The sequence below is a fragment of the Acanthopagrus latus genome, chromosome 17 (assembly GCF_904848185.1).
Source record: "Acanthopagrus latus isolate v.2019 chromosome 17, fAcaLat1.1, whole genome shotgun sequence".
Lineage (NCBI taxonomy): Eukaryota > Metazoa > Chordata > Actinopteri > Spariformes > Sparidae > Acanthopagrus > Acanthopagrus latus.
In genome coordinates this window covers 31,696,563-31,721,544 of record NC_051055.1, presented here as the reverse complement: position 1 = coordinate 31,721,544, position 24,982 = coordinate 31,696,563, and the positions used below count along the sequence as shown (strand labels likewise).

The 24,982-nt window shown below is 45.7% G+C and overlaps 1 protein-coding gene across 2 annotated transcripts; it reads right to left on the bottom strand.

Annotated features, from left to right (window-relative positions):
• Positions 1-172: 172 nt before the first annotated feature.
• Positions 173-24,978, bottom strand: iqgap3 (IQ motif containing GTPase activating protein 3). 2 transcript variants are annotated; one of them, XM_037075585.1, is made up of 39 exons: positions 24,682-24,978; positions 24,392-24,479; positions 22,102-22,258; positions 20,824-20,901; positions 20,664-20,740; positions 20,363-20,430; positions 20,026-20,139; positions 19,764-19,942; positions 19,562-19,643; positions 19,316-19,479; positions 19,096-19,183; positions 18,685-18,848; positions 18,196-18,356; positions 17,928-18,043; positions 15,923-16,086; positions 15,694-15,784; positions 15,379-15,546; positions 14,377-14,519; positions 14,074-14,244; positions 10,835-10,918; positions 10,650-10,721; positions 8,893-8,962; positions 8,544-8,752; positions 8,309-8,461; positions 7,929-8,092; positions 7,580-7,804; positions 7,199-7,339; positions 6,073-6,157; positions 5,516-5,748; positions 5,139-5,271; positions 4,834-4,936; positions 4,614-4,740; positions 4,403-4,490; positions 4,111-4,323; positions 3,760-3,917; positions 1,218-1,343; positions 902-1,010; positions 757-816; positions 173-612 (listed from the first exon to the last, which is right to left on the bottom strand). In XM_037075585.1, exons 1-39 carry the CDS (start codon positions 24,701-24,703, stop codon positions 460-462), a joined length of 5,001 nt encoding a protein of 1,666 aa, XP_036931480.1. In that variant the 5' UTR covers positions 24,704-24,978; the 3' UTR covers positions 173-459. The 2 variants fall into 2 exon arrangements, with proteins under 2 accessions (XP_036931480.1, XP_036931482.1); XM_037075587.1 differs by lacking the exon at positions 173-612 and having other exon boundaries at positions 623-816; positions 24,682-24,974.
• Positions 24,979-24,982: the final 4 nt, after the last annotated feature.

The following is a 24,982-nucleotide window of genomic DNA, read 5'->3' as shown; positions in this document are numbered from 1 at the left end:
GATAGATAGATAGATAGATAGATAGATAGATAGATAGATAGAGACTGTGCTCCTCATGAGCCCGTCTCACACTGATCCACCATGTTTCCTACAACCTACAGCTCAGGAGGAACTTCAGTTAATCAATAAACCAACCAATTAATTGGAGCTGTGATATTAACAATGCCTCATATTGATTTGATGCAATCAGATTTTTATTGGGTTAAAGTGTGACAGAAAGTTATAAAGTTTCTCTTCATCGACAGAAAATATTTACAGGTATTGATCATCTGTTATCAATCAGGCATCAGAACAGCTGATCACTAACAGACAAGTGAGACATAAAAACAGATAAGTGTGTAAAGACGAGGTTTCACTCGGTACGATAAAACTGGACATAATGTTGTGAGATATTAAAAACATAGGAAAACAAAGAAGATGATTCACTCTGTTTAAAGTATTTGCTTTCTTTCTGCTCTGTTATTTCAATGTAGTAATGCAATAACATGACATCACATTCATGATGATGAAGCATATATTACTGATTAACACGTTTATCAACCAATCAGCATGAAGAAAGACGACTTGTTGCTGTAGTGACATCAAAGCACAGAGAGGATGCTTCACTCTGTTCTGTGTAGAGTTGTTTTAAAATCAAAACAGATAAAAAAAAGTGAGCTACAAAAACGGAGATAGGATTGAACAGTCAGAGCATCACTCTGCTCATTTCTTGAAAAACTTTTTGTTAAGGAGGAATATGAGTAGGTTGACATTGACCTTTGCCTTGTCGAACATCTTCATCACGGCCACGCCCTCGTACTGCAGCTGCAGTAGGTCCTGTTACACACAGACACACACACCAAATATTTGTATTGTTTGGACTCAGTTCTGGGTTTGGCTCAGTATGTAGTCTGGGTTTTACCTGGTATTTGAGCAGGAACTCTTCCATCTCGACTCCGAGAAATCGAGCTTTGACATTGAAACTTCCTCTCTCAGGTCCGGCGATGATGTCAAAGACGACGTTCTTGAACCTGGAACAGAACGGTTCAGTTCACTTTCTGTTTAAAATAAAACTGATTGATCGTGTAACGAGTCATCAAATAAAACATTAAAGTCACGTTCTCGTATTCTCATTTGGTATTGAGGTGCTGTCACATTGTGATGTCATCATGTTACAGTAGAACACCAGGAGTGTGTTGTTACATTGTGATGTCATCATGTTAGGAGTGCGTTCTCACTGGGTAGCCGGCAGGTCTTGGATCTCTAACAGAACTCCTTTCTCCTGCAGCCGGGCGGCGCTGTAGCTCAGAGCAGGAAGCTTCTTCTTCCCTTTGCTCTCAGCTGCCTTCTTATTGGTCGATTTACTGCAACACAAATGGCAGAAACGTTCACACCGACCTGAAGTAAGGAGAGTTTAGTTCGTCCAATCACCAAGATATGTGACATCATCAGACTTGTTTATTTCTGTTGCCTGTAACATTCAAAAATGGCGGTCCAGCCGGACCAGGTGGCTCGGGCATCTGTATCGGATGCCCCCTGGACACCTCCTTCGGGAGGTGTCCCTGGCATGTCCCGCCGGGAGGAGACCCAGAGGAAGACCCAGGACACGCTGGAGTGACTATGTCACCCAGCTGGCCTGGGAACGCCTTGGGATCCTCCCGGAAGAGCTGGAGGAAGTGTCCGGGGAGAGGGAAGTCTGGGCGTCCCTGCTCAGGCAGCTGCCCCGACGACCCGGTCGGATAAGCGGATGAGAATGGATGGATGGATGGATGGATGGATGGATGGATGGATGGATGGTCCAGCCGGTCTGATGTGTGAGCTGCGGTTACTGTCAAGGTTTGATCTCGAGGCTACGGACCAGTTTCATGCAAGACATTATTTTATGGGGGGGCTGGATTACGCAGAAATACAATACAATTATATGACTAGTAATTGCCACTGATTTTTTTTCCTTATGTCCAGTCTACTCCGTAACTTACCAAGGTCACATACTTTAAGGCCACTGTCCTCTACAGTCTGCAGACCTGCCAACCTTGAGGAAATTTTATGAGTAATTATTATTATTGAATTACAGGTTAATAAATAACATGGGTCAGATCATTTCAGATAGGCTTTTAAAATGGTATTTCAATAAATGCCATTTGTGTCAGTTGCCATTACACTGGCCTCTACATTAGACCTAAGCTATGCATCATTAACAAGAGCTACAATAGCTTGTCACAGCTGGACACCCTGTTATGATGTCACGGTCATTTTTAGTGTTTATAAATTCATTAAGGATCAAAAATAAAAAATAGCCCAACTGTAACCTAAATCCTGTTTTGTAATTACTCTATTTATTTATCTTATGTTAATCAGCACCTAGTCTGTCTAAAACCCTCTAGATCTCTAGACATCTGACCACTTTTCTAACTGCCCCCCCCACTGATGGGAAGTATAGCGGGTGTGAAAGGGTAGCTTATTGGCGCTATGAACGTTTTTTCATATCATCCTTCTATTTTTAATTTCAATATGTTTTGGGGGCCGGGGAGCATTACTGTGTGGGACTGTGCTCGTTACCTGTTGCCTCTTGGTGACTAATGTTAGTGTCGGTCTTGCAGAACGAGTGATGGGGCAGCCTGGACATGTGCAGGCAACGCCATCTCCCCAATAGCTGTCAAGAAATCTTTGAGGTTTCTGAACCTTTTTTGGAGGCAGTTCCGCCACCATGGCACGCAAGCCCACAGTTTTGTGTGCAGCAGTAATGGATCCGGGGACACTGAAGGTTTGCCTGCTGTTTCCAACACACACTCACAACATCGATGAACGGTAACTTTGACGAGTGGTTAACAACACCGTCGGGTAAACTCAACATCTTAATTTTACCTGTTCAATGCGGTTTGCATCAGCAGTGACAGCAAACGGCCGAAGAGGGATCAGTTATCCGGTCAGCCTGGCTTGCTTGATGCACTGAATTAGATTAAACGCACGGAGCATTTGGTAGGACGGGCAGGTGGGCGAAGGTGTTAAAATGCAGCACTCCAATTGGCAAAAACCTTTTCACTCCACTTACACGCAGATTGTTTTGGCTCAGCGGCAGGCGCAACTTCATAGATCTGAACTTGCATAGAAACTGAAACGGGCGAACTGCGAAATGCAACAAAATGCGTCCCAGGAGAGCAGCAATACGTACAAGATTACTTAAGGGTCAAAATGCGTACCGAGAACGCAAAATCAGTACACGTTGGCAGGTCTGAGTCTGTAGCAGTTCCCACAGCTGCAGTTCAGCCACTTTATCAGCCAACTTGAAGACAGTTAATCTCCTGACATGCAGCTTCCCTTTTCATGGCAGTCATAGGCTCTTCTTCCATCTCATCATTGGGCCAAAGCTCTCCGAAGACGTTTTTGTCCACTAATCTCAGTGTGAGGGTTTATTGTTTTGGGTCTAACGTGACTGAAACAGGTGTGAAGCGCCTCGAGAGGAACAGATGGAGGCTATTAGAAGAGAATCTGTTTTACAAAATGAAAACAACTTTCAGAGTGTAATTGTCAATATAACGGAAATAAAATAACTTATTGATTATTTCTCTGTGGCCCAGTACCATTAGTACTGGTCCGTGGCCCGGTGGTTGGGGGCCACTGCTCTAGACAGCAGACACATCTCAGGCTGACTGACAGTGTGTGATCCGACCAGAGTTTAGAGAGTGTAGTTATTAATGAGATATTATTTACATGTTCAGTACAGAAAACCTCAGTTATCACAGTGTGTGTGTGTGTGTGTGTGTGTGTGTGTGTGTGTACCTGGTCAGGTTGTCCAGACAGGAAGTGATGTAATGTCTGTAGTAGTCCACCTGTTCACTATGAAAGCTGCTCTTTGCCTGCAGGCTGCTGAGAGTCTGACGCAACTTCTGAAGCTCCGCCCCACGGCGCTGGCGGTGCAGACGCTGCTGGCGGATGTCCTGGAGGCAGTTTAGACCGTTAAATCATTCATTAATAATTCATTTATAACTCAGTCCAGGCTGTGACCACAGACCCAAGTCCAACACCGCAATGAAGACTTAAAAATATTTCAAATTGTAAAAACCGCTGGGAAAATACGCACAACTGTGACATCACTTCTTGTTTCAGGTGTGTCTGTGTGCGATTGGTCACCTTGGCGATCATCTGCAGGATCTGGTTTTCAGCCTGAGGCGGTCTCAGGACTCCCAGTCCCTCCAGACGACGAAGACTCCTCAGGATCTTCCTCTTCTTCTCGTCTAAGCTCAGGTTGCCGTTGGCGACCAGAGACTGGTTCCTCTTCATCTTCTCAGGTGTACGAGCGTCCTGCCGAGCACGCCGCTGTACCAGCCAATCATGACACACTTCCTGTTGACAAGAAGAGACAATGGAAGGTTACCTGAGGTTTAGTGTGTGTGTGTGTGTGTGTGTGTGTGTGTGTGTGTACCTGGTCATGTGATGCAGACGCTCGCAGGATGTCACTCAGAGAGTCACCTGACTGAGTCCTGATAATATCAATGATCAGCTGCTTTGTGCTGAAAACACAATAGAATCTGTCATCTGACCTGTTCCATCTGAGCCCACACAGAACAGAACATCCAGCTCTGGTCTAAACATTCCTGTGCAGGAGCAGCCAATACACTGACAGGCTAAGCTACCTGAGCAGCAGTCCTCTGGTGTCTGGTTTGTCGTCCGACTCATCGAAGATATCAAACTTGTTGGTAAGAGTCAGAGACACTTCCATCTTACTGAACTCTGATCCTGGATCTGCTGAAGAAGATTCTCCTGAAGGGTAGAAAGCACAGATGTTGCATCACAATTCACCTCAATTAGTCTGTAGAAGGTCTGATAGGTCTGTAGCTGTGGTAGCTGTCGTACCGATGAGCTCCTGCAGGGTCGGCACTGAGCCCAGGTCCTTCAGCAGCAGCCTCAGAGGGTCAGACGGGTCTGGACACAAAACCTCCTGCTGCTCCAACAACAACTACACACACACACACACACACACACACACACACACACACACACACACACACACACACACACACACACACACACACACACACACACACACACACACACACACACACACACACACATTGAGAAAGCAGCTGCAGACATGATGTGTCCTTTTTATCCAGGACCTGGTCCAGATCTTGGTCCTGGTCCTGACTCTCTGTACAGACCTTGTGCGTGTTGAGCAGCTCGCTAACGGAGATGTAGATGACAGGTTTGTTGACGATGAGCAGCTCAGAGTACTCATCCATGTTGAATCTGTCCTCTGGTTCAGGAACATCACAAACACACTTCAGGAACTTCCTGTTGGATACAAACAACCAGAACCTCCTTAGTCCAGTCCAGTCCAGTCCAGTGCAGCTTGGGTTGGTCAAATACAGTCCAGGCCTTCTCACACAAATGTTTCTCTCTGTTCACTTTAAACACAAACTCAAATATAAGTCGTACTTTAACATCACACGTAACTGAGGGAGTTTGATGTTTGGACCTGGTTGTGGTTACAAGATTAGTGATGATCTCAGAGCTCAAAGCTCACGAGGCCTCTGACCTGAACTTTTTGTGGGTCTGACTGATGTACTGGTTCAGAGCTCTGACATGGTATCCATCTCCGTGAAAGTGTTTGTTGGCGGCGGCGTGCTGCAGCATGCGGGCGATGGAGCCCAGGATGTGACGCTGCTCCGGCTGCAGGGTGGAGCCGGCGGACCGCTCCACCACATCGAAACCGTCTGGAGCCACGACAGCCGGGTTCATGTAGCGATAGTAGACCAGGTTACCGACAATCTGAGGGCAGTCACACAGACAGGAAGTGACATCACAGCCCTAATATGGTTTAAAACAAAAGTTTTTTTGTTTTTTTTTAATGACTCTTATTCCTTCACAGCTTCAGTTCAGGGTTGGTTCAGCCCGGTATTGTCTGAACTGGCTTTGTTCTGTTTGTTTCACATACTGAGCAGCATGTTTTACACTGTAAAAGTCTTCTGGTCGGCACAAACTATAATCCTGAATGAGCTCAAACATTTGAGATATACATTGGCTGATCAGATAGCATCAGATGACATCATCCTGACTGATCAATCAGCAGCCGACTGGCCGAGAATCTTTTACCTTATAGAGCTCGTCGTCGCTGGCTGCAGGAAATTTTGTCTTCAGAGCGTCTCTGAGAACCTTTGCTGTGTAACGTAATCCATACCTACAACACACACACAATTTTGAATATTTCATATTCAAAAGCATCAATCTGATGCATTTTGAGAGAAAAATCAAGCAAAATTACAAGACAGTATGAATGTATAATAAACATGGTCACATTATGCTATACAATAAATGAGACTGACAACTTGTCTCATGAAATGCACAACAGCACAACTGTAACAGCGCAATCTGCCCCAGAATGAGAAAAGCAAACCCTTAAAGAGTGTGTTGTGACAAGATGAATATGGGTTTTGAAGAAGTTTCTGTCTCTCTTCTTGGAAGAAAGGTGCTGGCTACAGTGTGTCGATGCTATGACCTGCACCTTCTTCCTGTGCACTTCTGTTTGACAGTGTGCCTGCAGTGCATGGCTGCGCTTGTTTGCATAGTTATTAGCAGTTTTTAAAGTGGACAGCAAGCCGCCAATTTGGCCGTCCTTTTTGCAGCTAGGTCCGTGGATTTAGACAGAGGGCGGGGTATTTGGGGTCTGTTTTGGGTCACCAGTTAGCCGCCTCAGAGGGTACGCTTTTTTCCACCTCCATTGCTAACGTTATCTAAATCCAAGCTGTCAATGTGCCGACCTCTGCGTGAGATGGGTGGAGGTGCTGGTGACCTGCACTGTGCGACTCAGTTGGCTCTGAACACTACGAACGGTTGCTACTTTCAAATTAAAAGTCCCCTGCTAAGAATCCAGTTCGAAACTCCAATGGGGTGCAATGTAAAGCTCTTATTTTGAAGACAAATTCGTTGTCTTTCTGAAAGAGAATGCAACATGCTTACTGATCTTCCTGAACACATCTGCTAGATGGAAATTGAAAATGAGATGTAGAGATTTTAGAAAAGTTGTTTTTATCAAATTCAAGGCTCCCCTCAGGCGCGCACATGTTCGCAGTTCATCCTCTGGTATACCGACATGTCCTGTCCATACCTGTCCAAAATATTTTCTCATCCGATCTACACAATTCACGTAGGTCACCTATTTTGGTTTCAAAACGGCGAATTTCGCCGAAAAGTGAGTGATTTTCATGCATGGGAGACATACGGTAGTTTGTGGAGGTTGGAGGTGATGGCTTTGAGCACTCTGTCCGTCAGGTTCTTCAGGTTGATGATGGCGATGTCAATGCGTCTCTGGACTTCAGGGTGACTCAAGGCGTCACCAGGTGAGACCTCATACGGCAGAGAGCTGCAGGCAACAGGTGAGTCAGGTATGGAGAGTCAACAGGGTCAGAATTCACCTGCTCTCAGAGCCAGACAGTTAGAGTGTTCCTGACATGACTCATGCCTCCTTCACTTCATCAGCTCCAGGCTGGAGGTTACGGGTCAGAACAATGTGACCAGGTGTTAATGAAGTAAAGATGTGAGGATGTCAGGAACACAGACAAGAGAACTGTGGCCCTGTCAGAACAATAATGTCTGTTCACACCTCTTGTGTCCAGTCTGGGTCTCGGTCTGGTTGATCCAGGTCTTGTAGACCTCCACTGGGTCAGTCCTAATGCTCAGAGTCCGGTCCAGCAGGACGTCCTGCAGAGCTGGACCCAGAGACTCCCGCAGGGTGTTTTGACCACGAGCGTGGCGGTAAAAGTTCACCAACATCTTGATGACGGTGGGGTTACCTGTGACCACGTCCTGAGGCTGCTCCACCTTCAGCCTGACATCATCACAGAGACATGTTGCCGATTAATTACATTAAACTGAGTCTGTCTGTCTGTGTATGTGTGTGTATATACACTGTGTGCGTGTGTGTATATACACTGTGTACGTGTGTCAGTGACCTGATCTCGTATCGCAGCGCCTCAGTGAACAGCTGCAGCAGCAGGAACGCCTCCCGGCGGTCGGAGCCATAGTTAAACAGACTGAACACCAACATCTCCATGAAGGAGGTGGAGCGACTCTGAGGCATCAGGAAGATCAGCTGAGCCAGGTAGAGAGGCTGAGTCTGACACACACACACACACACACACACACACAGACACACACACACAGACACACACACACAGACACACACAGACACACAGACACACACACACACACACACACACACACACACACACACACAGGTGGACGTGAGTTTGTTGGGTTTACATGTTACTGGTTACAGTGTAGCTGACATCACTGATCATAAACTCTGAATCATTAACGCTGCTGGTCTCACCTGCAGCAGGTAGAACAGGTGCTGGTAGGCCTCCAGTCTGTCTCTGCGCTCTCTGCTCAGAGCCTTCAGTCCTTTACTCCTCCCGACGTCCATCATGTCTGACAGCTGCTCCTTGTTCTTCTTCGTTAGCTTTTTACAGTGACTAACCACTTCCTGTTCACACAGACAGGCTCGTTCAACACTGACGAGGACAGACAGGTTAAGGAGCAGGTTCCCCTGTCATCCATCCTCTTACCTGCAGCGTGGCTCTGTTGCGGACCAGTAGGCCAATTTTCAGGTCCATCAGGTTGAGATCCACCTCCAGCAGCCGGTTGAAGCGGATCGTCCTTGCCACCTCTTCCCTCAGACGCAGAAGCTCCGCCTCCTCTCTGATGTCACCGTCGCCCAGGTCAAGCAGGTGAACGAACTTCCTGACCACAGACAGGGGGGGTGTACCCGAGTGCACTGAGACAGGTGAGGGGAGGGGCTTATTAATGACTCAAGTTTTTAAATGATAAGCCCCGGATAAGCGGACGAAAATGGATGGAAAATATTTGCTGATGTCACACATCTCAACAGACCAATCAGAGCTGAGATCAGCTTACCCAGCATCCTGTACTCATCTCGCGCCCTGTTGGCTCTGAAGAAGGCCTGGATCTTTATGACAGCGCCCACCTGTGGACACAGATGATACCGTTTTCTGATTGGCTGGCAGGCGTCCATTAGTAAGATGTTCATGAACAGAAACATCAGCAAGTATTAGGTGGGAGGCATTTAAAGCTTTAATTAGGGGCCAAATCATAAATTTTACAAGTTGTAAGTCAAAAAATGCTAAACAAAAATTTACCTTGCTGGAATCAAAAATTAACCTCTTAGAAACAAATTATTATCAGAATCCTTGTTCCAAATTACATCAGGAAATAGTGTTTTTAAGGGTGGAATACAACGAAATTTCCTCCTTAAAAGCTATGGATAATCTTTTTTGGCGTGGCGCATAAAACAGCTTCAGACTGAAAGGGCCATCACTAGTCTGATAAACCAAGATGGGGAGAGTATCATAGATCCCATCATAATTACCGATGCATTTAGAAGGTATTATGAAAATCTGTATACCTCTGGAAGAGATCCAGAACTCCCAGACCAAAAGATATTTCTAGAAAATATTAATTTCCCAAAAATCTCAACAGAGGATAGATTACTGCTGGAGGACATCTCAAGCACAATAAAATGCTTGAAATCTGGCAAAGCCGCAGGCCCTGACAGTTTACCTTCAGACTTTTATAAAAAATCTGAATGTAAATTACTAACCCCTCTTTTAGAAATGTTTAGGGAATCTTTCCAAAAAGGAATTTTACCACCCTCGTTAAGAGGTGCATTCATTATTTTACGTCCTAAACCAGGAAAGGCAAATGATAAATGTGAACATTTGAGACCAATTAGTCTCTTAAAATCACACTTAAAAACCTTGTGTAAAATTTTAGCCAAAAGATTAGAAACTTTCCTCCAGGGATCATACATGAAGATCAAAATGGATTCACTGTGGGACGTTTATGTATCAAATGTGGTAAAGAGAAAGGAACACTCTTCCATTGCATTTGGAAGTGCCCAAGGAGTTTTGGTCAGATGTGAGTCGTATTATTCAGGAGATACTTTCAATCCGTTTAGTAGCAGATCCTAGATTCTTCATTCTTGGCATTTATCCAAAGGGACATAAAATAAAATGTAGAGAACAGATATTTATAGACTTGTGTCTTTTACATGCCAAAAGATCAATAGCATTAACATGGAAACGTTCCCATAGACCAAGCATTGGTTTTTAGGAGTCTTCCCTCTCTCCTGGCTTGTTTCGAGCCAATGACAGCTGCAGATCTGATGTGGAACAGGTTTGATTTATCGTCTTTACGAATAAAGATCTGAACAGATCTGAGGAGAAAAAACTAAAGCTTCAGTTGTGTCAGGTCAAACAGTTAACAGAAGCCAACAGTTCATGTGTGTTTTTAGGCAAGTGTGTTGTCTCATTAAAGTTGTAGTCTCTAACTATTTTTGTTATATTTGCTAAACTTGTCATCATGATCTGACAGTAGAATCAGGCACAGGTCAGCTGTGTGTGGCTCCACCCAGTGGCAGTAATTTGATTTGCAAGAATCCACCGCTGTTGGAATAGATGAGATAATTAAACCGTGGGTCATTTAATGATGAACAAAACCTGTAAATATGTTCAGCCTGTGGTGACCACACATCGTATTTCACACATTTAACTGAAAACACATTCAGATTTTGAGACGAGGGAACAGGAAGTGCTAACATCTTGATCTGTTGAAGAATAATCTATAATCTGATCAGGAACATCAGGAAAACTCACATTACGTCTGAAGAAACTCAGGCGTGCTCGATATTTTCTCCTCACCAACCACATCTTCACCACCGACTGAATCTGTTGACACACACACACACACACACACACACACACACACACACACACAGAGGTTAACTCATAAAAACAGAACGTTGTTTGATGTGTGACGGTTTCAGACGGTCAGTCGTTACCTTGACGACAGCTCTCCAGTTCATGTAGAGAAACTGCAGCCGACGCCTGTACGCCCCCTGCTGGACGAACCTCCTCCAGTGAGACTGATCACAGGGAGACAGACATGTGAGTGTTCAGCACACAGTCAGAATCAGAAACAGATTTATTACCAAGAAGGATTGTACACCAACAAGGAATTTGTCCTGATGAAGAAGGTGCATATATTGAAGACAATAGACAATAAACAAACAATGACTTTAATATATACAATGTAAACAAACAAAGACGTAAAGTGAGGGATGACTGATAAATAAAATTTGAAGAGATAAAAGACAAAAGTTATATAAATTGTACAAATTCTGCAAGTTCAAGGGCTGGTGGAGGGGGGTGCCAGACTGCAACAGTCAGTGTCAGTGGGAGTCCCAGGACTTGTTAAGGATCCCAACTGCAGAAGGAAAGAAACTGTTTATGAGGCGGGAGGTTTTGGTCCTGATGGACGCAGCCTCCTGCAAGAGGGGAGAGTGACAAAAAGTCTGTGACCGGGATGGGAGGGGTCAGCCACAATCCTGCCTGCATGCCTCAGAACCCTGGAGCTGTGCAGGTCACGATGGGATGGAAGGTTGCAGACAATCACCTTCTCAGCAGAGCGTATGATACGCTGCAGTCTGCTCTTGTCCTTAGCAGTGGCAGCAGCGTAGGTGAAGATGGACTCTGTGATGGCAGTGTAGAAGTGCACCATCATCATCTTTGACAGGTTTAACTTCTTCAGCTGCCACAGGAAGAACATTCTCTGTTGTGCTTTTTTGGTGAGGCATCTGATGTTCAGCTCCTGTTTTAGGTCCTGTGTGATGATGGTGCCCAGGAAAGCAGCAGGACTCCACAGAGTCGACTGGGGATTCACACAGGATGACGGAGGGGGGTTGGGCTGGGTTCTTCCTGAAGTCCGTGACTATCTCCACTATCTTTAGAGCATTAAGCTCCAAGTTGTTCTAGTTGCACCATGTCACCGGGTGGTCAATCTCCCACCTGTAGGCGGACTCGTTCCCGCCAGAGATGGGCCCAATGAGCATGGAGTCATCCGTGAAATTCAGGAGCTTAACGAACTGGTGCAACTGTTGGTGTACAGGGAGAAAGAATGCAGCCTTGGGGGGATCCGGTGCTGATGGTCTGGGATTCAGAGACATGTTTCCCAGCTTCAGGTTAAGGATTTGACATGGGAGAGCACAAGGCTTTCAAAAGACTTCATGACCACAGGTCAGGGCGACTGGTCTGCAGTCCTGTGGTCACTGGCTTTTTAGGGATGGGGACGGGGATGATGGTGGAGACTCTGAAGCAGGCTGGCACATGACATGTCTCCAGTGAGGTGTTGAAGATGGCTGTGAACACTGTAGACAGCTGGTCAGCGAAGTGCTTCAGGGTGGATGGAGAGGCAGGCCATCCACCTGGAAACGCTTTTGTGGGTAAACGCATGTTTTGCATGGTTTTGGCTGATCGTCCACATGGATCCTGTATACGCGCTTTTTTTTTAAACCTGGTCTCAGGGTGGTCTCAAAATTCTAAAACGAATCTGAATACTTTGTGTATCGATGACGCCATCGCCCCACCCCTCAACCTCTAGCCTTCGACCTGTTAACCCCTCGACGTCACATAACAATGGCGGACTACATGCTTGTGTTCGTGCTGCAGAAGATACTGAGCCTATCAGGGTTACTAAGACAAAATATTATGCTGCTCTGCCACTAGGTTGAGCGAAAAAGGATTATAGATAACAGACTAGCCATTTTCGTCTTCTTCTCATTTTGTTCGGTTTCCCCTTCTACTGTCTGTCCGTTTGGACGCAAACATTCTTGAAACAATCCCATCTCTGCCTTAAAGATTAACAACTGTGTAATTCACACAGAAAGCTGGCGCTGCGGCTCCTAAAGAGTTGTGACAGAGACATCGTGATGATGATGTCGGCGTGTTTTCAAGGTGGTTCCCAGGTGTCCTCCTGTCAATCTAAACCGGTGGAGTTTATAATCATATGGATGCTGTTATAATGTGTAGTGATTGAGATCCTGACCCACCAAACATCCTGGAAAGTGACAAAGTTACGTTCTTCAGTTCACTGAAGTCTCAGTCTGGAGGACTGACGATCGCGGAGATTTATTTTCATCATTAACATTTGGTGAGTTACAGTTTTTTTGCCAGTGACAGACGCTGTTTTTCAGGCAGAAATGTGACGAGAAGAGTCGGGAGGATAGAGGGGGGTGAAGCTTCTTCACGTAGCTGTGGTATATTTTTTCCTCATAGTAGTGCCCAAAGACAGTTACAGTAACCCTACTTTGTGGAAAATTTCTCTTTATCAAGTTGAGTGAAGGACCTGTGCAGTTATCAGACAGTACAATCGACACACCCTCCATAGGCGGAGCCGGTTTACCGTTCACACTGGTTCAGCTCACCAATAATGTGGCCCTGTTAGTACCTCCAGAGGCGGATCAGCGGAGCAAAATTTCACTCCTCCTGCCTCCGAGAGATTCACACTGAGACGGAGGCGGGAAATTGGCGAACTAAAGCCGCATCCAAACAGCAGTGTGAATGGAGGTAGTAGAACTTGTTCAGCTCATTTGCAAGTCGCAGGTCATTGATGGAGTGGGGGGGTTTAGATTTGTTTGTAATCTGTGTGGAAGGGGCTCAGACAGACAAGACACTGTTACCTCCACCTTTAGTTTTGCCGGAGAGTTCTGTGTTGCCACATCTCCGTAAAACACGAAACAGAAGATGTCTCCGTTTTTCCCCACCAGCAGCCGAAACTCGTCCAGTTTGTTGCACCGTGAGCGCACGTTGGAGAGAAATATGCCTGGTAGCAGTTTGCGATGTCTGCGTTGATGGAGACGCACGAGCGCACCAGATCGTTTCCCTCTCCTCCGGCGTTAAATCACGTGAGCAAAGGTGAGTGCACCTTTGACCAGTATGTGACAATAATTCAATGGATGGGAGGAGAAAAGTGGAAAATAGGTCCACCGGAGTGGTTGCCGTTATGGAAACCAGTTCTTCTCTACTGAAAGAGCACCGGGTATCCAGGCAAAAAGTTAAATTAACAAAAAACACAAGACAAAACAACGTGCACCAACACACCGTGGTGCCATCTCGGAGCAGGAGCAGACAGGTAGTGTGCAATTTTGTTGAACTTCAGCTGATTTTTATTAACTTTAGTGACTGTCACTAAACTCTTGTGATGTCAGATATTTATTCAGCATAATGTCAGTAGTGTTCTCACCTGGATGACAATGACAGCAGGTGTGTGACTCATCAGGTAACCTCGGCGAGCCTCCAGCCTCTGTCTGATCAGGAACCCTCGACTGACAGCCTGCAGACCAATGATGAGGGCTTCACTGCTCCGCCAGAGGATGCTGCGGCTGTACGAGCCTGAAACACGACTGACCACCTCCTGCAGCGACATCATACACACGACATTACTGCTGCTGACCAATCACAGGCAAGGAGACAAAATCTGTCCTTGAAACTGAATCGGCGAAATATAAAGACAGTCCTGAGACCCCTGACACCAGGTGTGTCTCACCTGTATGTCGTGTCGGTCCAGGAACACACTGTTCTGTATGAAGCCGCTCGGTTTGTCCCAGCTGCCCTCCAGTCGGTTCAGGTGGAAGAAGTAGAATAAGCCGTCATCGAGCCGGACTCGAACCCACGGACTCCTGTTGTCTCCTGCGCTCACACACACACAAAAACCTTGGTGCTTCAGCAAAACGCTGCAGGTTGGTGCGGTCCCTAACCCTCAGACTGACGAATCGCAAAGCTGTCATGTTGTTATACTACAGGCATGATGGTCCTACTAGTTAATGTTTGTCCTCATTTATTTGGATTGGTATGTAGATATGTGTGTGTTATTAATGTTCCATAAAAAACTGATAAAAATAAATGTTCCTTTAAGTCTATCTGTGTTTTTTAAATGTTTTTTTAGACATACACACCTTTTAGAAAATGTTTTTATTTCAATGAGTGCCCGATAAAGGGTTAAAGTTATAGGTCACATGTCAAACTGATGGAGCCTGTGTGAGGGATTACAGACTGACCATGTCAGTACCTGTCTGTATCCAGTCTGTGACTGGTCAGTACCTGTCTGTATCCAGTCTGTGACTGGTCAGTACCTGTCTGTATCCGGCCTGTGACTGGTCAGTACCTGTCTGTATCCGGCCTGTGACTGGTCAGTACCTGTCTGTATCCGGCCTGTGACTGGTCAGTACCTGTCTGTATCCGGCCTGTGACTGGTCAGTACCTGTCTGTATCCGGCCTGTGACTGGTCAGTACCTGTCTGTATCCGGTCTGTGACTGGTCAGTACCTGTCTGTATCCGGCCTGTGACTGGTCAGTACCTGTCTGTATCCGGCCTGTGACTGGTCAGTACCTGTCTGTATCCGGTCTGTGACTGGTCAGTACCTGTCTGTATCCGGCCTGTGACTGGTCAGTACCTGTCTGTATCCGGTCTGTGACTGGTCAGTACCTGTCTGTATCCAGTCTGTGACTGGTCAGTACCTGTATGTATCCAGTCTGTGATTGGTCAGTACCTGTCTGTATCCGGTCTGTGATCAGATTGTAGAGTTCCCTCTGATAATCTGCAGCACAGACAGATTTGAGTCCCTGCAGCTGAACTTCAGGTAAACTCAGAACACGAAGAGTCTGATTCACTCTGTTCTCCTTCACAGCCTGATTCACTGCTGCAACTGACAGACACACTGACCACACACACACACAGATCATAAACGTTTTGAAACATTGCATACAGCAAATTTAAATACATTAATTCAAATATTTATTTTCCAATTTGTGTGTTTGTCAATTAAAAATAAGTTTTAGATCCTTTAACTTGACAGAGAACTCACACTTCAGAGCTCTCTGACTCTCCTGATTGGCTCTCCTCACTGCTTCTTGGATATCAGCCAACCACAGCTCAGCTCCCAGGTCTCTGCTCACCTGATTGGACAGAGGGCAGCCATGTGACTTCAAGATGAAGATGAAGATAAAGACATCAGAGCTCTGCTCCAGGTTCCAGTGTGAGTTCTTGGTGTAAATTGAGGAGTCAACCCATGAGGGGTCACTGTGTGGATTTACCTGAGCTTTGTGCTGCCTGGCTCTGGTCAGCAGGCTCAGGTATCTGCAGGTGTTGGCAGGTAACACCTCCTCCACACCACAGGAAGGCAGCAGCAAAGTGGACAGCAGCTGCTGAGAGTCTCCTCTGATCACAGCCTCGTTAACCTGACCAACAGCCAGCAGCTCTGAAGGGCAGATGATTTTATGATCAGTGAATTTACTGATTATCTGATCACTTGATTGATTCGTGATTGGTTGTATTAAATGTCTGATGCAGAATGATGGCGTCACCAGGTGAGTTGATTATAGTCACTGTGCTGTGATGTAAAGACAGACAGGCAGCACATTAGGCTTGGGCAGTAATAGGTTATACTGCAGGCTCATAAAAATAGCAACGATATCAGTTTCAGTGCCGTCATTTAAAAAAAATGCAATGCACTTATATAGGAAATATGGATTAAATATTAAATATAATTTATTTAATGCCTAAAAATGAGTCTATGTCCAGGAGCACTTATGTGTGGTTATCATCACGTGACAGTGCGGAGGCGAGAGAGACAGAGAGAAAGGCAAAAACATGGTGAGTCACGCACCAAGTGACCTGGTCTCAAAGAAGAACACGACTTCTGCAGTTTGGCAGTATTTCGGGTTCCAACCAAACGAGAAAGGAGAGGCGGTAAATATTGATGAGGCAATTTGTAAATTGTGCGATAAAAAGGTGACCACGAGAGATGGATACACCTCTAACCTAAGGACACATCTCCGGATCAACCACCCACTCACTGCTGCGAGGATGCATTTGGCCTCAAGTTCACTCAGTGCAACAGTTTCAACGCCTCGCGCTGATACCAATGCAGGACCAACAACAACTCGGTCCACCGCCAGTTACACGCAGCCAACAGTACCGGGGGCCTTCAGGAAAGCAACAAAGTACAAAACGGACAGTGTCTGTTGGAAAACCTGTGCTGATGCAGTGACAAAATACTTGGTGAAGGAAATGGTCTCTTTGCACATGGTGGAAAAAAAGTTGTTTAAGGACATGGTAAAGGTCCTAGATGCCCAGGACGAACAACCTGGATGCAAACATTTCTCTCAATCAGCCGCCCCACATTTCTATGATAAAGTTCAAGATGAGGTTCAAGTGCTGCTGTCAGAGGCAGACAGTTCTTCTTTAACAACTGACATAGTTGTCATTTAACATGACACCATATTTGTCCCTGACTGTCCACACCTGAGTGGAAACTTGAATCCAAATGCCTCCAAACAACATACTTACCTGAGGGTCATACGGCGGACAATCTTGATGCTGCTGATTCTGCCACAATCAGGTCCCTGAATTGGCCGTGGCTTAACTGCTTCGGTCACAATCTAAATTTGGCTGTCACAAATGCACTGCATGACCAGAGGCAAAAAAACGACCACACCCTCTGACTGTGCCGTTATATTGTCGGGGCCTTTTCATACAGCTGGCAATGTAAGAGTGAATTCCACAAGGAGCAAGTGGAGTTGGGACTCCCAGAACATAGTCTCATAACGGTAAGCATAAATTTGTATCTGAATATCTGAATCTGTTAAGGTTAGATGATGCAACTAAGAATATATCTGAATACTATACATTAATGGGCTTATTTAATAATTTATTTGTTAATTAATTAATTAATTTATTCGTTTGGTGACACTGTCTGAGCCTTATGTCATAATTTTTAATTAGTCACAGTAATACCGTATACCTTGGTAAAATAGGGAGGTTTGATGTATCAAAATTTGGATACCGCCAAACTCTACAGCACATCAAACATTCATCATCTGATAAATATGTGACAGTGGATCAGTTGATCACTGCAGCTCTGAACACGATGAGACAACAACGACTCAATCCCAGTTAAAGGAGCAGTCCAACATTTATGCTACCAACACGTGGAGGCCCTCAGGGAGGCGTCCTCAAGCCTCTGTGCTTGTTAATACACCTGAATAGACTGTTAGCCTAGCTTCTCACAAAGAGTGGAAACAGTTGGACTGTGCATACTTTGGTGTTCATCCTGTGCTGAGTTGTTGATGGAGTTGATTTCTTGCTGCAGCTGATTCCAGGTCAGGAGATCTCCTCCTGCCTGCTGCTTCAGACCAGACAGACACCTGAGGTACCTGAGGACATGATGACATCATTTGTTTCAGTAAGTTGTTTATTTGTGACACAGAATAAACAAACATGGTTTAAAATATATAAACAAACCAAACAAACAAAGACAACACAGCAGACAGACAGGTGAGTTGACAGACAGGTGTACAAGTCGTACCTGTCCATCAGCGTGTCATCCACATCAGACAGCCCTGCAGATGGGCTGACCAACAGGGAGCTGAATCGCTGCAGATGTCCCACCTCTAATGACTGATTGATGAGAGCGACAGCTGACAGCATCTCCACGGCAACAAACAGCTCCTCCAGCTGCAGCTCCACCTGGTGGAGACAGACAGGAAACATTAAAGTCACATGACAAGAAGTGTGCGGTCGTGTGTCACCGTGTGTAACCCAGTAGCCCCATTCACACGCTGCTGTTTGGATGCAGGGATCCTGCGTCAATTCTCCTCCTCCTCCTCTGTATCAAAGTTTCAGAGGCAGCGAGGGCTGAAATTTCACTCCAATGCTGATCCGCCTCTGCAGGTAGAATCAGAGGTGCAGTATTATAATGGATAAGCCGACATCAAATCGCCGCTGCGGTGATAATGCAGCATCTCTGTGTGAGAGGGGCTCCTGAGTGCCGTCTGTCAGGTGTGTGCAGGTGTACCTGAGCAGTCTGTCTCTGCAGCAGCTGGAGCTCTCGGTGATAAAGAGTCGCAGCGAAAGGAAACACCTGTGGCAGCTGGAGGTCAGAGGTCATCAGACAGCTGACGGTGTGTCGGGGGTCACTGAGACGCAGCGATGCATTCACAGCCTGCAACGCCATGTGTACTGAACACACAGAGTTATTGATTGAAGATTGAATTAATTACTTTCAGCTCTCCAATATTAACTGATGAACCTTTTGTATGATTATGATTAATCTGCTCATTAATGTGTAATTATCACATAATTTATTAAAACATCAGGAAAGAGTGAAACTGTCTCAGAGTCTCTGTTGACCTCTTCACGTCTCCTTTTGTCCAAAATTCAAAAGCGATTTAGTTTATAATAAAACAAAGTGAACACACAGACTTACCAGCTCTGTCTCTCTGAGCGTCCTGGTTGGCGATGGTCACAGCTTCCTGCAGCTCGTTGGGCTCCAGAGGATCAACACAACCCTGATGCTGATGTCACAGAGGTCAGAGGTCACAGATGACTCAGGTCTCATCAGGTAAAAGAGATTTTATAAAAACAGCACATGATGATGCATAAATAACAAAGTGTGTGTGTGTGTGTGTGTGTGTGTGTGTGTGTACCAGGGCCTTCTGCTGCCGTTCTGCTAACAGCTCCTCCAGGTACCAGGGTCCATGGTCAGCACGGAGGCCCCTGAGAGCCAAACATGGCTGCTGCAGAGCTGCAAGCAGAGAGAGTTCATCTGCAGAGTCCAGGGCTTCATCCACCTGCTCCACCGCTGACCGCACTGACACACACACACACACACACAATCAGTATCATCACATTTTATTGATTTCTGAATCAAATATTTCCTGTTTCTAACTCACAGTTGACAATGTGGACGTTGTCCTGGATTTCTCTCTGAGTCAGAAATTCTTCATAGATGTCTTTGTCCTCTGGACCTCCACACTGAGACACACACACACACACACACACTATAATCAATAATCAGGAGTGACTGATAACATGATATCATTTTATTTGTCTTTGTAGTCAGCATGTCTCTGACAAATCAGAGAGCAGCCTCACCCTGCGTGCTGCCTGCTCCTCCTTCCTCCTCTTGGCCTGCTGCAGCAGCTCCTGGTAGACGCTCATCAGCTCCTCCTGCAAGTCACTGAGCAGGGCGTTAGGATTCCTCAGAGCAGCTGCCGTCACCTCCACCTGACCCTTGTCCACCGCCTCATTAATGGCGATCACCGCCGCATGAACTGATGGGAAAAAAACTCAGCATGTCACTGTCTGCTGCGCTCTGTCCTCTGAGCTCTCAGCCAATCAGCTCATCCGTCTTTACCTGCAGCCTCGTCCACTGACAGCTCATTGGCCAGAATTCCTCCTATCTTGTTAAATGCCGGCATCTGGATCCCGAGTTTATCCAGCTCCATCTTCATGTTATTGATCTCCTCCTCTACACACACACACACACACACACACACACACACACACACACACACACACACAATTATTCCAGGATGGCCGCTGCTCTCCTCTAATCACAGCTGATTGATCAGCTGAAGTTTCAAAGATCAATAGAACTGTTGATCAGAACATCTTACAGTCAAACCAATCTTGATAACGTGAGCTGATATCAGTTGATTATTGATCAATCTGTCAATCTGGTCAAAACTCACCTGTGAACTTGACTTTTCCATACAGGTCATAGATCTGAGGAGCCAGACCCCGTCTGTACAGGTACAGGCTGCAGATAGACAGGTAGAGAGAGATAGACAGGTAGAGAGAGACAGACAGGTAGAGAGAGAGAGACAGAGAAAGAACTCCTGAGTCACTCGCCATCTTCCGCAAAAGACTCATTTGTTCAGACTCCACCTCGACCATGTATAGCATGACTATATAGCATGTAAATGTAACGGAGTGAGAGACAGGTCAAAGAGAGACACACAGACAGCTGAGCAGACAGACAGGTGAACCCACCTGAGTGCGTGGATACAGTACACAGCTCTCGGCATGTTCTTTTTGTCGTACACGTCAGTCGTTTCTGGCTGGAAGATCTGAAAACAACTACAAGTAATTACTGATCAGCTGATCAATACTGTGATGAGCTGATCAATACTGTGATAAGTGTGTCACTGACCGTGGGCAGTCCCAGGGAGGTCATGGCATCCCTCCAGTGGTTGATGTTGTCAGTGTGACGGAACTGAAGACCCACCGCCTGATCAGATCAATAGAGGGGATTGATTATCAATATAGCAAAGACAAACTGTATCAACACTAACCCATCACTAACATACTGCACTCCACCGTATTGATGACATGATTGATTCTAATAGTTCACTGGTCCCCCCACTGTCAAGCATTTTATCAAAAAGGGACACATTTTATTTCAAGTGAGTTTGAAACCTCCTGTTTACAATAAAAGTATTAAAATAAAAGCATTGCTTTTAACTAGGGATGTTCTGATCAGGTTTGTTTTACCCCGATCCAATCCAAGTCCTTTCATCTTTAGTATCTTCAGATACCGAGTCCCGATCTGATACTCAGCCTTAACTAATATTGTCCCAGATAATACAGTTGCATTAAGAAACAAAGTACCTACGTCCAAGCTGTTCCGTAATAGGTTTTAATTGCATTGAAACAAAGTAAATACTTTCATATGCAACACTGGCCTCCACCTTCCTTGTGTTAGCAGGTGAGTGTGTGACGCTGCAGTGTGACAGCAGACCCTCTTGTACAGCAGCTGCAGTGTGTGAGATGCAGCCACGCTTGGTGCCTCCATATCATCCACTGCTTTTACATATTCCTCATGTTGTCATGTAAAATGACGTGGACGCGTTGCTTGTCTATTTCACAGTGTTCAACATCTCCTCAACTGTCTGTTTTACATGCTCTGCTGTATGAGAGCCACCAAACTGGTGCATATACGGTACGCTGTAACTGAGTGGAGTCAGTGTGATGTAATGCAGAGATGGTAGGACATACTGGGGAGTCACCAACTCCTGGAGACGAAGAAAACCCTGATCCTCTACCATGGACATGAGCTGGTTATCCAGAGCAATTCATTCAGTTACCCTCTCTGTAATATTTTCTCGTATCAAATGTGTAGTATGAACTACAGCTCTTTTGTTTCCCCTCATGAAACGGTCATACTGCAGATGTTACATGTTGCTGCTGGACTGCTTTCGCTTTCTACTTTAAGTTAAATCAATACTGCAGACATTTGATCAGGTTTGCCAGAGTAACATCATGTTCTGCCACAAATTGTGCTCCGACATAATTTTTTAAAAAAAATAAATAAAAATAATTTTAAAAATAATTAAATCGGGCTTGGGTCCACATTCAAATTTTTTGGGATCAGGACATCACTACTTTAAATAATTTTTTTGTCATTTGTAGGAGAAAAAAATTGAGTTACTTGGTATCGGCGCTGCTCAGGGTCGTAGATTTTCTTCAGAGCGACTGCATTTGGAGCGAATCGATGACCCAGTTTTGCAAGAATGACTCCGTTCCTCAACGACTCCTCCAGCTCAGTGGGAGCAGGAAGCTGCTCCCCCAGACACGCCTCCATCCACCTGAGGAGAAACGACACAGAGTGATGATGTCATTTGTGATGTCACACGCTGACAACAGCAGCAGGCAACAGTAGCCACAAGAAAACCATTAACGCCACAACAGACAGAGCGAAGCATCTCCATAAAGATGCACCGCTGTGTGATCTGCGGCTCCTAAAGAGGCATGACAGTACATGTCATGATGATGGCGTGTGTGTTTTCAAGGTGTTTCCCAGGTGTCCTCCTGTCAATCTAAACCCACAAACAGTATATAACAATATGGATGCTGTTTTAATGTGTTGTGATTGAGATCCTGACCCACCAAACATCCTGGAAAGTAACAAGGTTACGTTTTTCACTCTAAATCACATAATTATATAAACACCATCAGTGAACAGGACACTGTCTGACTCTGTCGTAACAACAGTAACAACGACAACACAAACACCTGACAAGTTAAAAGTCTTTTGCCGGTGACACACGCCGTTTTTTCGAGCAGAAATGTGACGAAAATTTGGTAGGTCAGACAGGAGGACAGACAGGAGGACAGATGCTTCTCCATGTATATTGTGGTATTTTTTTTCCTCATATTGCCAAAAGTATTCACTCACCCATCCAAATAATTGAAATCAGGTGTTCCAATCATTTCCATGGCCACAAGTGTATAATAACAAGCACCTAGGCATGCAGACTGTTTCTACAAACATTTGTGAAAGAATGGATCGCTTTCAGGAGCTCAGTGAATTCCAGTATGGTACTGTGATATAGTGCTACCTGTGCAACAAGTCCAGTCGTGAAATTTCCTCAATCCTAAAATATACCAAAGTCAACTGTCAGTGATATTATAACAAAGTGGGAGCGATTGGGAACAACAGCAACTCAGCCATGAAGTGGTAGGCCAGGTAAAATGACGGAGTGGGTCAGCGGATGCTGAGGCACAGAGGTCGCCAACTTTCTGCAGAGTCAATCATTACAGACCTCCAAACTTCATGTTGCCTTGAGATTAGCTCCAGAACAGTGAGTAGAGAGCTTCACGGAATGGGTTTCCATGGCCAAGCAGCTGCATCCAAGCCGTACATCAGCAAGTGCAATGCAAAGCGTTGGATGCAGTGATGTAAAGTACGCCGCCACTGGACTTGAGAGCTGTAGAGACGTTCTCTGGAGTGACGAATCGCTCTTCTCCATCTGGCAATCTGATGGACGAGTCCGGCTCTGGTGTTTGCCAGGAGAACGGTACTTGTCTGACTGCATTGTGCCAAGTGTAAAGTTTGGTGGAGGGGGATTATGGTGTGGGGTTGTTCTTCAGGAGCTGCGCCTGGTCTCTTAGTTCCAGTGAAAGGAACTCTGAATGTGTCAGCATACCAAGAGATGTTGGACAGTTTGGGGATGGTCCCCTCCTGTTTCAACATGACTGCACCAGTGCACAAAGCAGGTCCATAAAGACATGAGGAGAGAGTTTGGTGTGGATGAACTTGACTGGCCTGCACAGAATCCTGACCTCAACCTGATAGAACACCTTTGGGATGAATTGGAGCAGAGACTGAGAGCCAGGCCTTCCTGTCCAACATCAGTGACCTCACAAATGTGCCTCTGGAAGAATTGTCAAAAATTCCCATAAACACTCCTAAACCTTGTGGAAAGCCTTCGCAGAAGAGGTGAACCTGTTATATCTGCAAAGGGACCGACGTCATATTAAACCCTATTGATTAAGAATGGGATGTCTCTTAAGTTCATTTGCGAGTCAAGGCAGGTGAGCCAATACTTTTGGCAATATAGTGTAAGTTGGTCCTGTAACGTTGCTTTGTGGGACATTTCTCTGTATTTAGTTGAGTGAAGGATCTGTGCAATTATCAGACTGTATGATCAATACGTCCTTGACAGCAGCCGGCTTATCCGTTCACACAGGTTCGGTTCTCCAGTAATACGCCCCTGATACTCCCTCCAGAGACGGATCAACGCCGGAGCGAAATTTCACCCCTTGCCGCCTCCGAGAGATTCACACTGAGATGGAGGCGGAGAATTGGCGCAAAATCCCAGCATGCAAACGGACGTGTGAATGAAGCTACTGAGATGAAAAAAAAAAAGAACCACTGACAGCAGAGAAGAGCTGCTGTTGTTTGTTGACAGCCATCAGCTGAGTGTGACATCACTGACCTCTTGGCCTCCTCCAGCCTGCACAGGTACTGATAGGCCACATTCTGGATCCTCTGCTCATCCATCTGCTCTGCTGTCAGACGCTCATCTGAAAACACACACACACATAAACATTCTCAACTCTGGAAGCCATTTCTGAACTGTGTCCTGCTGAGAGACGACATTAAGACGTCTGCTGATCTGTGAGGAAACACTGTATATGTTAGTAAGTCCAGCAGGGACAGACCAGCAGCCGAACCAGCAGCCGAACACGGAGACGCTATCAGAAAGTAAAACATGTAGAAACTCACAGCGTCCGTCACAGTCCGCCATGTTGTGTCCTCTCCGTGTCTCCGTCCTCCGTCCTCCGGCGGGTCAGTTTTCTTGTCGTCTGTCCTCTCAGTGAATTCAATATGTTTTTCTAAATTCCACAGATTAAACCTCAGATGAAACTACAGACGGTGAAATCGTGTGAAACTCTTCGGGTCCAAACCGTCGCTGCTCGGAACTGTTTCCTGTCTATAGTTTGAAAGCTCCCGCCGCCCTCTGATTGGCCAAACTACCAGCCTCTTCTTCCAATGGCTGGAGCGCTGCCGCAGTGGATTGTGGTCT

What these genes read in the sequence shown, in the direction of transcription:
- iqgap3 (XM_037075585.1), bottom strand. Translation starts at nt 24,703, where the DNA reads ATGGCGGACTGTGACGGACGCT. An exon ending in TACTGTATCCACGCACTCAG is followed by an intron (nt 20,431 to 20,663) that starts GTGGGTTCACCT and finishes GTCTATCTGCAG; the next exon opens with CCTGTACCTGTACAGACGGG. An exon ending in GCAACAGAGCCACGCTGCAG is followed by an intron (nt 8,462 to 8,543) that starts GTAAGAGGATGG and finishes CTGTGTGAACAG; the next exon opens with GAAGTGGTTAGTCACTGTAA.